The 14,537-nt window shown below is 35.2% G+C and overlaps 1 protein-coding gene and 2 pseudogenes across 4 annotated transcripts; 2 read left to right on the top strand and 1 right to left on the bottom strand.

The window, feature by feature from the left end:
* The first annotated feature begins 1,799 nt into the window (after positions 1 to 1,799).
* On the top strand, positions 1,800 to 4,935 carry LOC147409777 (wall-associated receptor kinase 17 pseudogene; annotated as a pseudogene). Of its 3 annotated transcripts, none has more exons than XR_015175386.1 (2): positions 1,800 to 1,986; positions 3,497 to 4,933. The product of XR_015175386.1 is annotated as a wall-associated receptor kinase 17 pseudogene, transcript variant X2 (transcript). The 3 variants fall into 3 exon arrangements; XR_015175385.1 differs by having other exon boundaries at positions 3,494 to 4,932; XR_015175387.1 differs by lacking the exon at positions 1,800 to 1,986 and adding an exon at positions 2,007 to 2,806 and having other exon boundaries at positions 3,494 to 4,935.
* A 5,724-nt stretch (positions 4,936 to 10,659) lies between these two features.
* Positions 10,660 to 11,391, top strand: LOC147409776 (serine/threonine-protein kinase ZRK3-like). Its single transcript, XM_086432008.1, has one exon. It carries the CDS (start codon positions 10,660 to 10,662, stop codon positions 11,389 to 11,391), a length of 732 nt encoding a protein of 243 aa, XP_086288134.1.
* Positions 11,392 to 12,087: 696 nt separating this feature from the next.
* Positions 12,088 to 14,155, bottom strand: LOC147409775 (pentatricopeptide repeat-containing protein At1g06143 pseudogene; annotated as a pseudogene).
* Positions 14,156 to 14,537: the final 382 nt, after the last annotated feature.

Here is a 14,537-nt window from a genome sequence, read left to right as displayed (position 1 = left end):
AGTCTCAAGCCTCATTTCACACTTTCATCCCATTCTACCCTTAAAAGTCACCTCAAAATCCTATAAAACCTCCCAATGCTTGAATCTCTTCTCTCAAGTTTTTCAACTCTAAATCTCTCTCACCCTTATCAATCCTTCTAAAAAACTCCCTCAACTAACAACTCACAATTCCTATATTAAAATACATTCACTAGCATCTTCAAATTCAAATACAAGAACAAGAAGGCATATTATAAGATGAAGATGAAGAAAATTCAAGAAAAAATAAGACTCTAAAGACAAGGTAGAGTAAGGACAAAGTGATGTGAAAATCCTTCTTCTCTTCCCCTCCATCTTCCCTCTTCTATTCTTCACACTTCTCTCATTTAATTTTCGATTTAGAATAGTCATAGGATGTAATTCTAACCCTCCTCTACCTTCAATATATCGGACCTCGATTCGATCCAAAGTGTAAGGGTTTAAGTCTCTTTTAAAAGTAAAATTATACATTCACTAGCATGGTAATTTTTAAATGTTACCCCCTTTTGGTGGAAAGAGATGGTTGCCTAACATCTTCCTCTCTCTCTCTCTAACCGAACCCTTACCCAAATCTTAAGTAGACCAACATTACGAATTCGTACAAGAGTCGCTACAAAAATACACATTTCCAAAAAAATATCTTTCGGGTGCCCATTCACACCCCTTTTATAAAAATAAAATGGTGACAACTCTAAATTCATGTAATAGTGATCTTCGGATTCAAAAATCACATATCTACATGCCCTCATCATCTTCATGAATATGTTTTGTTTTGAAGGAAAAAAAAAATCAATGTTTGGAAGTCATTTCCTAGTAATTTATCTTTTATGACACATATAAAGGGGTCTGTCACTAATTTGAAGGCATAGGAATATTGCAAATGTTTAATAGTCAAGAAGTTTTGTGCCATGGAAATGAGAAGGTCTGAACTCCCAAATTAAAATTAACATTCAATCGTGAAATACAACCTTTTTTCCATTTTTTTTTCTTAATAAAATATTGAAGTGATTGTACAAGTAGGACTAGCAATGATCTGCAATATATCTGATGTATAAATTGATTCGATTTGAAAATTTTTGAAAAAATCGACTTTTTGGGTCAAATTGAAATCTTTAGATCTAATATAATTTCGGAACAGATTCGGATATACTCCAATCCATTCTGAAAAAAAATCTAATCCCAACATATTCTAGTAGTTTTTTATTTTTTATTTCATATAAATACATATCGATAACACATTTTAGTCTTTTTGGTTTCCCTTTACAACTGCAGTTGAAAAGTGGTTTTAAAAAAAGAAATTATATAATTTTTTATTTTTTAAATATTTTGAATATTGATAAATTGAAAATAAGGTATGTATTCGGATCGGATTGGTTTCATATTAAGGATGAAAAGAAACGAATCAGATCAGGTTGGGTACATGTATAAATTTTTTTGGATCACTATTGGAGTGGTAGTGTTCTGACACCAAACCAATTCATTGCCAGCCCTATGTTAAGGACACTGCATTAGACACTGAACTGACATGTGGAGGTGTGCAAGGAATCATAGATGCTTTTCCTCGAGATATGAGTGGAAAGCATCTATTGTTCCAAGGACACACCTCCATGTCACCTGGGTTTGTGCGCATAAATTGACTAAAACAAAGACACTCAACTAACGTGGAATGTGAGAATCATAGAATTTTCTTTGAGTATCTCGAGGAAAAACTGTTGTTCTGTGCACATTCCACATCTGTTGAGTCTCTTTTCTTAAGACAGTTTAGCAGGACTCTTTTGTAGTCTACATGAACGCGTCATGGATGATGGATGGGTCGTCCCAGAACTTTCCTTAGTAGGTGAAGAAAGAGTTTTTTTAATTATTTAACGGCCGGCTCCTTGTTTTTGCCAATTTCAATTCAACATTTTCCATTGCTGATCGGGGTTCAATTGTCACAAGTAATCTTCTCTTGGAAATATTCACCCACAGGTAACAACACTATAAGACCAAGGGCTATCCACTTTTCTTTTCTTTTTTCATTTTTTTTTTCCTTCTTCTCGACTTCTCATTACGTGAAAAAAGGGTTAGATTAGATACCAACAACAGTCAAATTTACTTTGATTTATCCAAATTCGAGAGACTTTGGCGTTGAATTTATTAACCCTTTTTTCATGTAGTGTGTTGAGTACCATAGCATATCGTAAGACGGTGGTGTTGTTGGAATCAGGGCGGAGGGGGGAACAAACCCCCCTATATTCTGTTTTATATTTGTGATACGCCTATGTTAACAAAATACAATGACTTGGCCAGATTTTATTGAAAAAAGCCACCCAAAATTCACTCACTGACACAGGAAAAGATCTATGGCTCCGTTCACACACCAACATTAGGGAGTGAATATCGAGTGGCTTTTTTCGAGTACAACGTTGATTTATGCGTTGGGATCGATATAATCCGCTTTCAAGCTGATGACATACCCATTACTTTTGTTTGAACTAGAAGACTTACTTAAAATGATCTAAATTCCCTCATATTCAACCTCTAGTCAAAATCTATCATCTTCAAACCTTTAACTTCTAGAGGAAATTAATTTTAACCTATCAAACCTCGTCTTTAATTAGGCGCTATGTAGCACTTTTTCCAAAGCACAAGAGCACTACCATGTTGAAAAAAATACCTAAACATGTCAACCCTCTAGAGTTTTTGGCCTACATCTTCAATATCTGGGGATTCAAAATATTCCATTGCCATTGTGAATTTTGTGAGGTTTGAATGTTGAAGACAAAGGATAGACTACATGAAAAAAGGGGTAAATTCAATGTGATTCGTTCAAACACTACAGGAAAGAAAGACTAAATTTGACGGACCGGGCGTCAAATTTCCCCCTTTTTTTCACGTAGAGATATAATCATTTTTAACCCTAGATATTGAAGATAAAGACTGATTCTGCAAGAGAGAAATATCTCAGGGTTTTTTTTTTTTTTTTTCCAATTTAATGTATATTGAAGATGAGGGTACTTAGGTCATTTAATATTAACCTATTTTATAAGACCATGGTCAAGGGTATGTTAGGAACATCTAGGTTTTATAGCCTAGACATCTTCAATGTCTTTGTTGCATGCTTTTGAATATTTAGCCACCATACCCCCCTAGGGTTAGCTGAGATGGTAAGGCATGACTGGGTTTGCTCCCCAGGCCGTGACTTTGAATCTCTATATGCCCCTCCATGTAAAGTATACTTACGTTGTAACACGTGATAGGGTGGGATGGTGCATGTGGCCCCAGGTAGACTAGTCTCACCTAAGGTGAGGATACACCTTGGGCTACTAAAAAGAATAAAAATATATATCTATATTTAGCCACCATGATTAGTTTTGAAAAGACATGTAAGTATCTTGGGTTTTACATTTTTCACAACAAAAGAAAATATCATATATTTTTCTTGTAATCCCTTCATTCATCCATAAATAATAAAAGCTTTTTGTCTTTCACACAGTAGTAGAAGTACAATGTGGGGTTGCTTCAGGATACGAATAAAAGATACATCCTCTGTGGAGAATGGAGGTCAAGTATTAGATGAGCCAATCACTTTACATGACACCTTTAGGATCTTCTCTCAAAAAGAGCTTCAGAAGGTAACAGACAACTATGCCAGGGACCGAATGCTGCATAAAGATGGATACTATTCTGTCTACAAGGGAATTCTCGATGATGACTTTATTATTGCTGTTAAGGTCATGTCCAACTTCACCGTACGTCATCAAGATTTTTGTTTCAATGAAATAGCCATTACTTCACATATGAATCACAAAAATGTGTTGAAGCTCTTGGGATGTTGTTTAGAGAGACAAGTTCCGATGCAAGTTTATGAATTTTGTTCTAATGGACTTCTCAGCCAACATATATATGAGAATGATGGCACTTCGACAAGTTCCCAGCTATTACCATGGCATAGTAGGTTGAGGATTGCTATCGAAATTGCGGATGCAATAACTTATCTTCATAATGCCAATCCCAAATGCATCGTGCATAGGGACATAAATCCCTCTAATATTCTCTTGGACCAAAACTATGTTGCCAAATTATCAGATTTTAGTCTTTCGCTATCTATTCCCATAGGTCAGACACAAGTGCAAACGGAAGAATTGGCAGGGACTTATGGATACATGGCCCCCGAATACCGCATGACACGTCAAGTAACAGAGAAGACTGATGTTTATAGCTTTGGCGTGCTTCTACTGGAGCTTTTAACAGGATTTCCAAGCAGTCATTTACTTAGTATGGGTGATGGTCTTATGGTGCCTGAATATATTATATGTTTGATAAAAAAACTTCGTCTTAGCGATATCGTTGCACGTACAATTTCGGAAGGAGTAATTCAGCAACAATTGCAAGCATTTACTGAACTTGCACTGAGATGTAGAGAAATGAAGGCAGAGGACAGGCCGGTGATGATCGAAGTGGCTGAAGAGCTTAGGTGGATTAAAAGATCTTTCGAACCTTAATGTCTTACTGGGTTATGAAAGATGATTGAAGAAGAACTCATATTATCAGAAGCAACTTTAGTGTCCAACACAAGCAAGTTGTTTACAAACCATCAATTTGATAATATGTATTGAAGTTTGTGCAATAAATGCATTAATAGTTGCATTTAATTAACAAATATCTTCACTATAAATTTGTATTCATAGCTGCATTTTCAAGCATTTATTTGGTTGACTTACATCGTCTTAAAAGTTACCATTATGCCTCTTCCCTTCCTTGTCTATTGCTACATGTGTCTAAAAACTTGGATGTAACAAATTCAGAATAAATAGACTTGACGAAAGATAACCAGATAGCAAAAGTTGCAATATCTGAGTCTTAGGATATGAGTCTCATTAAGATTGCGATATCTCATGTCTCAGTCTTGTCCAAAGGTATCGGGGGACTTCATGTAATTTGAGTAGGGTACGATGGTCTAAATGAAGGATCGCAACTCGAAAGCGATCAGCATGTCGAGATCTCTTATCAAAGGTGTTATTACTAGTTTTATCTGTATATTAATAAAATTTATATGCAACAACTTGAGGTCTAGTAGTAAGTTTACTACTTCCAGGATTCAACTTATTATGAGCAATTGCTATATTGCTTTTCTTTACAAGGAACCCATTTACTGAAACCTGAGATTTCGTTTCAGTTTTCTAATTCTATGTTGAGAAGAAGATTAATAGGCTAAGATTCTCTCTCTTTGACAGAAACCCATTTACAAAAACCTGAATTTTTGTTGTAAAAGATGAGAAAGTGAATGTAGTTTTTTTTTTTTTTTTCCAACGATAGCTTGAACAGCTTTGAATCGTAATGCGCCACAAAGAAATTGATAGTTGAATGACTCTTAGGCATAACTTGAACCACTTGAAAATTAGAATGAAGTTACATTTGGAGTGAAAGTTTAATCATCCTCAAATCAGTCCTCACATGGTATATAATTATCTCAGATCAGGCCAAGTTTTGGTACATAATTTACAAGCCTTAGCTGCGCCCATACAATTCAATCAAAAGTGCACAAATCTCACCTGACATGGGGTGAGACTTATCCGAAGCTACAAACTCTTCAACCTTCCCATCTATTTCAATCCAACTAGTCCCGGGACACTTCTTCTGCACCCCTCGTTCCTTCATGATAGCCCTAACCTTCGCAACCTCACTCCAACAATTTGCTTCGGCATGCATGTTAACTAGAAGATTATATAATCCACTATTATTTGGCTCCAAATCCATCAACTTCTCCACAACAACTTGAGCAATCTCCAAGTTTCCACAAAGCTTACACCCACCCAACATAGCTCCCCATATAACAGAATTTAGTTCCATTGTCATGGTTGTTATTAAATTTAGTGCGTCTTCAAGCAAACCAACTTGGCAAAGAAGATTGACCGTGCATCCATAGTGCTCTCTATTCTAGGAGAAATCAAATAGTCATGGCTCATGCTAAGAAACCTCTTCATCAAACAATTTTTGAGATTCGCAAATTTCATCCAAATTCGAGTAAAAATTAATTAAAGCAGTCTGAACAAAGACATGAGATTCAAACCCATTCTTCCAAATTTGACTATGAACATATTTGCCAAAATCCATTGCACTTACTCGTGTACATGCTTTGATCAAAGTAGAAAATGTAAAACTCGTTGGAGAAATTCTATCTTTCAACATTTTCAAGTAAAATTCGATTGCTTGAATTGGGGAAGAACATTGTGTAAAGCCTCTGATCATTGCATTGTATACAAAAACATTGGGATCTTCCAATTGGTTAAAAGCTAGAGTTGCGAAATCCATTCGACGAAAGGTAGAACAAGCACCAATGAATTGTTTTATAAAGAAGCAATCTTGGGGAGCCATGCTTTTGATCATTGTGGCATAAATAGATGCCAGTTCTTTCAAATCTGAGCATTTCTGCAACTTTGAAACAATGGGTTGGTGGGCCTTTGTGGATTGGTAGGGTTTTAGGTGAAGATTTAAGGTCGAAAATGTGTGTCTTAAACCTTTGATATTGTGCTTGGAGTTCATTTGATAAAAGAAATTAATAAAAGAAAGATAAAAAGCTCTGCCATCATACAGGATGCTCGTTTGATGATGGAAAATGCTGAAGTAACATTAAAATTGACATCGTTTCAGACATTGTTGACGTGGATGTGTCTATAGCATCATAGATGCTTTACATCGAGATACAAGAGAGAAACATTCATGGTTCTATGCACACCAATGTCCCAAACGATGTCAATTTCAAAATTATTCAAGCATGACTCCTCAATGGTGGGGTGAATTACTATTTCGTGAGCTGAAAATGAGTTATTTACTATTCCGGCTCACTGCTCATTTTAATTACCAAAACATGAACAATCTCGTATTCATTAAGAGAAAATTCAGAAAAAAGTGACTATTTCTCTGGTTTAGTGCGAATTAGTCACACTTTAAAAACCTCTGAATTCGTTATCATTCACATTTCGGTAAAATTAAAATGATTAGTGAGCCGAAAGCATAAATTCATCAAAAGTTGATCACTTTTTTATAAATAAATATCTCTTGATAAATTTCCAAAGAGTCAAATGGGATTTGAATCTAATATTGGTTGAGTCATCTAGATAATTGTATTTTCGATAAAAAAAAATATTTAATTTTGAGAGCTCCTATTGACATCGTAACTTTTACTTATTACAACCCCAATTAGAATATAAAAAAATGGTAAATAACCGTTTCGCGCGCTAAATATAAAAAAATTATGGTTCATGTACACTATTCATTTTAAGTCCCAAAACATGCTCTCTAGCGAGTTCGTCACTTCTATAATTGATGAACTCGTTGATAAAATTCTAACGAACTTACATTAAAAATATCAAGGGGAGCGTAGCCAATGCTTAGGGAGCCAACATTTTGTCCTATATGGGTTACAAGTTTTGGATTGGATTGAAGTTTTGTGAGGATTATCTCTTTGATGAGGAAATCATCCTCACAAAAAATCATCTCATTCTGAAACTTCTAACCACATCAAAAATGGTTTACAGGTCGAAAAATTGTGTACCATCGATTTTTACCATTAATTTGTGAATAATTTTTAAGGCTTTAGAAGTTGCAAGTTGGGTTGATTTTTTGTAAGGATAATCTCTTCGGCATAGAGCTCATTCTCACAAAAAATCAGCCAATTCCGAAACGTTTGCCTGGCGGGATCGGTGCATAACATCTTCCGATCCTGTAATGTGATCCCCGGACCCTTTCTTTTCGTAGATTAATACCTTTTTTCGGTTTTGAGTCATATTTCGATTCCTAGATAGTAAAACAAGGTGGCGACTACCAAACACAAAAAAAAAAAAAAAAAAACGGATCTACAACCCCGGATCGAGAGCGCTTTCATTATCCTCTTTTGGTGGAGAGAGATGGTTGCCTAACATCTTCCTCTCTCTCTAATCGAACCCTTACCCAAATCTTAGGTAAACCAACATGACTAATTCGTACAAAAGTCACTACAAAAACACACATTTCCAAAAAAAATATCTTTCGGGTGCACATTCACACCCCTTTTATAAAAATAAGATAGTGGCAACTCTTAATCCACATAATGGTGATTTTCAAATTCGAAAATAACGTATCTACATGCCCTCATCATCATCATGAATATGATTTATTTTGAAGGAAAAAAAATCAAGGTTTTGAAGTCATTTCCTAGTAGTTTATCTTTTATGACACATTTAAAGGGTCAATCACTAATTTGAAGGCATACGAATATTGCAAATGTTTTATAGTCAAGAAGTTTTGTGCCCTGGAAATGAGAAGGTCTGACCTCCTAAATTAAAATTAACATCCAATTGTGAAATACAACCTTTTTCCATACTTTTTTCTTAATAAAATATTGAAGTGATTGTACAGGTAGAACTAGCAATGATCTGAAATATACCTGATGTCCAATTCGATTCGATTCGAAAAATTTTGAAAAAATCAGCTTTTTGGGTCAGACTGAAATCTTTAGATCTAATACAATTTCCATATCAGATTCGGATATACTCCAATCCATTCTGAAAAAAATCTGATCCCAATATATTTTAGTAGTTTTTTATTTTTTATTTTTTATTTCATATAAATACATATCAATAACATATTTTAGTCTTTTTGGTTTCCCTCTACAACTGTAGTTGAAAAGTCATTTTAAAAAAGAAATTATATAATTTTACATTTTTTAAATATTTTGAATATTGATAATTTGAGAAAAAGGCATCAAAGAAAACGGATCGGATTCGGTTTGCATAGTCATTAGTACGATCAGATCAGGTTGGGTGCATGTATAAATTTTTTTGGATCACTATTGGAGTGGTCGTGTTCCAATACCAAACCAATTCATTGGCAGTCCTATGTCGAGGACACTGCATTAGATACTCAACTGACGTGTAGAGGTGTGGAAGGAATCGTAGATGCTTTTCCTCGACATATGAGTGGCTAACTAACTTCCACATAACTCCAAAAATTAAAATTAAAATTCATCAATAAAATATAATTTTTTTTTCTTCAAAGTTCATAGAATTTCGTCCTCCACAATCCTTAAGCATCAGGTCATGATTTTGGATGTCACAAGTTGAAATCAAGGATCCTTAGTAAGAGTCAACCTCTAAAAGGAATACATCAAGATTTTTATAAGGTTCATTGACTATGTCTTTAGGCTTGAAAACTAATTTAACCAAAAAAAATATTTCTTAAAAATTTTCTAACCCTTACATCCAAGATTTAGCCCCTATTTATCATACATAGGACTAAGTAAAATTTTATATTTGCATTACATGATTATCACATGTTAATAATTCAAGTGTGTTGTCTGTCTTAAGTCGTCAAACCATCATATCATGTGGTAGTTGGAATGCATGACGTTATCGAAAAAAGCCACCCAAAATTCACTCACTGACATGGTATGTGAACAAAAACGTACATCTTTTTATTCAGGATACACAAAGAAAAGATCTATGACTCTGTGCACACATCAACAGTAAGAAGTGAATATCGGGTGGCTTTTTTCTAGGCAGTTTATAATTTGTGTTTCAAAATAAAATATATTGGATAAGTCAACTTGAATCCTAGAATCAAATTGAATACCCCGCTGATTTATGAGTTGGATCGATATACCCATTACCTTAGTTTGCACTAGAAGACCTACTCAAAATGATCTAAATGCCCTCATATTCAACCTATAGTCAAAATCTATCATCTTCAAAACTCCAACTTCTTGAGGAAATTAATTTTAACCTATCAAACCTCGTCTTTAATTAGGCACCATTATGTAGCACTTTTCCCACAGCAAAAGAGCACCACCCTGTTGAAAAAAAAAACGAAAACACCTCAACCCTCTAGAGTTTTTGGCCTAGATCTTCAATATCTGGGGATTCAAAAAAATCCATTGCCATTGTGAATTTTGTGAGGTTTGAATGTTGAAGACAAAGGATAGACTACATGAAAAAATGGGTAAATTCAATGTGATTCGTTTAAACACTATGGGAAAGAGGGGCTAAATTCAACGGACCAGGCATCAAATTTACTCCTTTTTTTCACGTAGAGATATAATCATTTTTAACCTTGATATTGAAGATAAAGACTGGTTCTACAAGAGAGAAATATCTAAGGTTTTTCTTTTTCAATTTAATGTAGTTTGAAGATGAGGGTACTTAGGTCATTTAATATTAATCTATTTGATAGGACCATGGTCAAGGGTATGTTAGGAACATCTAGGGTTTATAGGCTAGACATTTTCAATGTCTTTGTTGCATGCTTTTGAATATTTAGCCACCATACCCACCAGGGGATAGCTGAGATGATAAGGCATGACTGGGTTTGCTCCCCAGGCCGTGACTTTGAATCTCTATATGCCCCTCCATGTAAAGTATACTTATGCTGTAACACGTGACAGGGTGGGATGGTGTGTGTGGCCCCAGGTAGACTAGTCTCACCTAAGGTGAGGATACTCCTTGGGCTACAAAAAAAAAAAATTTTTTAAAAATATATATTTAGCCACCATGATTAGTTTTGAAAAGACATGTAAGTATCTTGGGTTTTACATTTTTCACAACAAAAGTATTTTTCTTGTAATCCCTTCATTCATCCATAATAATAATAATAGCTTTTTGTCTTTCGCACATTAGCAGAAGTACAATGTGGGGTTGCTTCAGGATACGAATAAAAGATACATCCTCTGTGGAGAATGGGGGTCAAGTATTAGATGAGCCAATCACTTTAGGTGACACCTTTAGGATCTTCTCTCAAAAAGAGCTTCAGAAGGTAACAGACAACTATGCCAGGGACCGAATGCTGCATACGGATGGATACTATTCTGTCTACAAGGGAATTCTTGATGATGACTTTATTATTGCTGTTAAGGTCATGTCCAATCCCAAATGCATCGTGCATAGGAACATAAAGCCGTCTAATATTCTCTTGGACCAAAACTATGTTGCCAAATTATCAGATTTTTGTCTTTCGCTATCTATTTCCATAGGTCAGACACAAGTGCAAACGGAATTTTTGGCAGGGAGTTATGGGTACACACCCCCCGAATACTTCATGAAAAGTCAAGTAACAGAGAAGTATGATGTTTATAGCTTTGGGGTGCTTCTACTGGAGCTTTTAACAGGATTGTCATGGAATCATTCCAGCTGTTTAGCTGATGGTCTTATGCAGCCTGATTATATTATGTCTTTGATAGAAAACGATCGTCTTAGCGATATCGTTGCACGTACAATTTCATCAGAAGGAGTAATTGAACAACAATTGCTAGCATTTACTGAACTTGCACTGAGATGTAGAGAAATGAAGGCAGAGGACAGGCCCGTGATGATCAAAGTGGCTGAAGAGCTTAGGTGGATTAAAAGGTCTTTCGAACCTTAATGTCTTACTGGCTTATGAAAGATGATTGAAGAACCCATATTTTCAGAAGCAACTGTAGTGTTCAATATGAGCAAGTTGTTTACAAACCATCAATTTGATAATATGTATTGAAGTTTGCACGATAATTGCATTAATAGTTGCATTTAATTAACAAATATCTTCACTATTGCTACATGTTCTAAAAAGTTGGATGTAACAAATTCAGACTAAATAGACTTGACCAAAGATAATCAGCTAGCAAAAGTTACAATATCTGAGTCTTAGGATATGAGTCTCATTAAGATTATGATATCTCATGTCCCAGTCTTGTAATTTAAGTAGGGTATGGTCTTAATATTACATTGAAAAAGGATTGCAGCTAGAAAGCGATTAGCATGTGGAGATCTCTTATCAAAGGTGTTATTACTAGTTTTATCTGTATATTAATAAAATTTATATGCATCAACTTGAGGTCTAGTAGTAAGTATACTACTTCCAGGATTCAACTTATTCTGAGCAATTGCTATATTGCTTTTGTTTACAAGGATCCCATTTACTGAAACCTGAGATCTGGTTTTAGTTTTCTAATTCTATGTAGAGAAGAAGATTAATAGGCTAAGATTCTCTCTCTTTAAAAAGAAACATTTTTTTTCCAATGATAGCTTGAACAACTTTGAATCGTAATGCACCACAAAGAAATTGCAAGTTGAATGACTCTTAGGCATATCTTGAACCACTTGAAAATTAGAATGAAGTTACATTTGGAGAGAAAGTTTAACTTAAGATCTACAAATCATCCTCAAATCAGTCCTCACATGGTATATAATTATCTCAGATCAGGCCAAGTTTCGGTACATAATTTACAAGCCTTAGCTGCCCATACAATTCAATCAAAAGTGCGCAAATCTCACCTGACATGGGGTGAGACTTATCCGAAACTACAAACTCTTCAACCCTCCCATCTATTTCAATCCAACTAGTCCCGGGACACTTCTTCTGCACCCCTCGTTCCTTCATGGTAGCCCTAACCTTCGCAACCTTACTCCAACAATTCGCTTCGGCATACATGTTAACTAGAAGATTATAATATCCACTATTATTTGGCTTCAAATCCATCAACTTCTCCACAACAACTTGAGCAATCTCCAAGTTTCCACGAAGCTTACACCCACCCAACATAGCTCCCCATATAACTGAATTTGGATCCATTGTCATGGTTGTTATTAAATTTATTGCGTCTTCGAGCAAACCAGCTCGGCAAAGAAGATCGACCATGCATCCATAGTGCTCTATTCCAGGAGAAATCAAATAGTCATGGCTCATGCTAAGAAACCTCTTACGAGCTTCTTTGATTAGTCCCGCATGAGTACAAGCACTAAGGATACTAATAAAGGTAACCCCATTTGGCTTAATCTTCTCTCTTTCCATTCTCCTAAACATTACCAATGCTTCTTTTCCATACCCATGGACTGCAAGCCCTTCAATGATTGAATTCCAACAAAACAAATTCTTTTCTCGTAACTTGAAGAAGACCACGAGAGATCTCTCTATGCTCCCACACTTTGCATACATATCAATCAATGATGACCCAATATAGACGTCGAGATTGAATCTGTTCCACATTAAATATTGATGTATCTCTCTTCCAAATTCCAGAGCTCCTACATGGGCACATGTTGAAATAACAGTGCACATGGTCACTTCATCAGGAGTGACCCCTTCGGTCTTCATCTCTTCGAAGACTCCTAAGGCTTCCTTAAAAATTTTGTTTTGAGAATAACACGTTATCATGGTGGTCCAAGTGATCAAATCCTTTGAAGGCATTCGATTAAACAAGGCCGATGCAGAGTCAACATGACCCAACCGCGCATAACCAACAATCAAAGCATTCCAAGACACAATGTTCTTTTCTGGCATCTCTTCAAACAGTCGGCTTGCAGAGCTCAAATCTCCAACACGGGCATAACATGATAACAACGTACTCCATGCAAAAATATCTCTTTCAGGCATTTCATCAACCAATTTTTGAGATTCGCAAATTTCATCCCAATTCGAGTAAAAATCAATTAAAGCAGTCTGAACAAAGACATGAGATTCAAACCCATTCTTCCAAATTTGACTATGAACAGATATGCCAAAATCCATTGCACTTACTCGTGTACATGCTTTGATCAAAGTAGAAAATGTAAAACTTGTTGGAGAAATTCTATCTTTCAACATTTTCAAGTAAAATTCGATTGCTTGAATTGGGGAAGAACATTGAGTAAAGCCTCTGATCATTTCATTGTATACAAAAGCATTGGGATCTTCCAACTAGGTAAAAGCTAGAGTTGCGAAATCCATTCGACGAAAGGTAGAACAAGCACCAATGAATTGGTTTATAAAGAAGCAATCTTGGTGAGCCTTGGTTTTGATCATTGTGGCATAAATAGATGCCAATTCTTTCAAATCTGAGCATTTCTGCTACTTTGAAACAATGGGTTGGTGGGCCTTTGTGGATTGGTAGGGTTTTAGGTGAAGATTTAAGGTCGAAAACTTGTGTCTTAAACCTTTGATATTGTGCTTGGAGTTCATTTGATAAAAAGAAATTAATAAAAGAAAGATAAAAAGCTCTGCCATCATACAGGATGCTCGTTTGATGATGGAAAATGCTGAAGTAACATTAAAATTGACATCGTTTCAGACATTGTTGACATGAATGTGTCTATAGCATCATAGATGCTTTACATCGAGATACAAGAGAGAAACATCCATGGATCTGTTCGCACCAAATGTCCAAAACCAGGTGAATTTCAATGTTACTCAAGCACAACTCCTTGATGATCAGGTGAATTAGTATTTCTTGAGCTGAAAATGAGTTATTTTTAATTCCGGCTCACTGCTCATTTTAATTACCAAAACATGAAGAATCATGTATTCATTAAGAGAAAATTCAGAAAAAAAAGTGACTAATTCTCAGGTTTAGTACGAAATAGTCACATTAAAAACCTCTAAATTCATTATTATTCACGTTTTGGTAATTAAAATGATTAGTGAGCCAAAATCGTAAACTCATCAAAAGTTGATCACTTTTTTATAAATAAATATCTCTTGATAAATTTCCAAAGAGTCAAATGGGATTTGAATCTTATATTGGCTATCATCTAGATAATTGTATTTTCGATAAC

Source organism: Akebia trifoliata, chromosome 2 (genome assembly GCF_017979445.1).
Source record: "Akebia trifoliata isolate Shusen 1 chromosome 2, ASM1797944v1, whole genome shotgun sequence".
Classification (NCBI taxonomy): Eukaryota; Viridiplantae; Streptophyta; class Magnoliopsida; order Ranunculales; family Lardizabalaceae; genus Akebia; species Akebia trifoliata.
The sequence above is the reverse complement of the archived record's forward strand: the minus strand, read 5'-3'. Positions and strand labels throughout refer to the sequence as shown.

Coding starts and splice junctions, on each gene's coding strand:
- LOC147409776 (XM_086432008.1), top strand. CDS start 10,660: ATGTGGGGTTGCTTCAGGATACGAATAAAAGATACATCCTCTGTGGAG.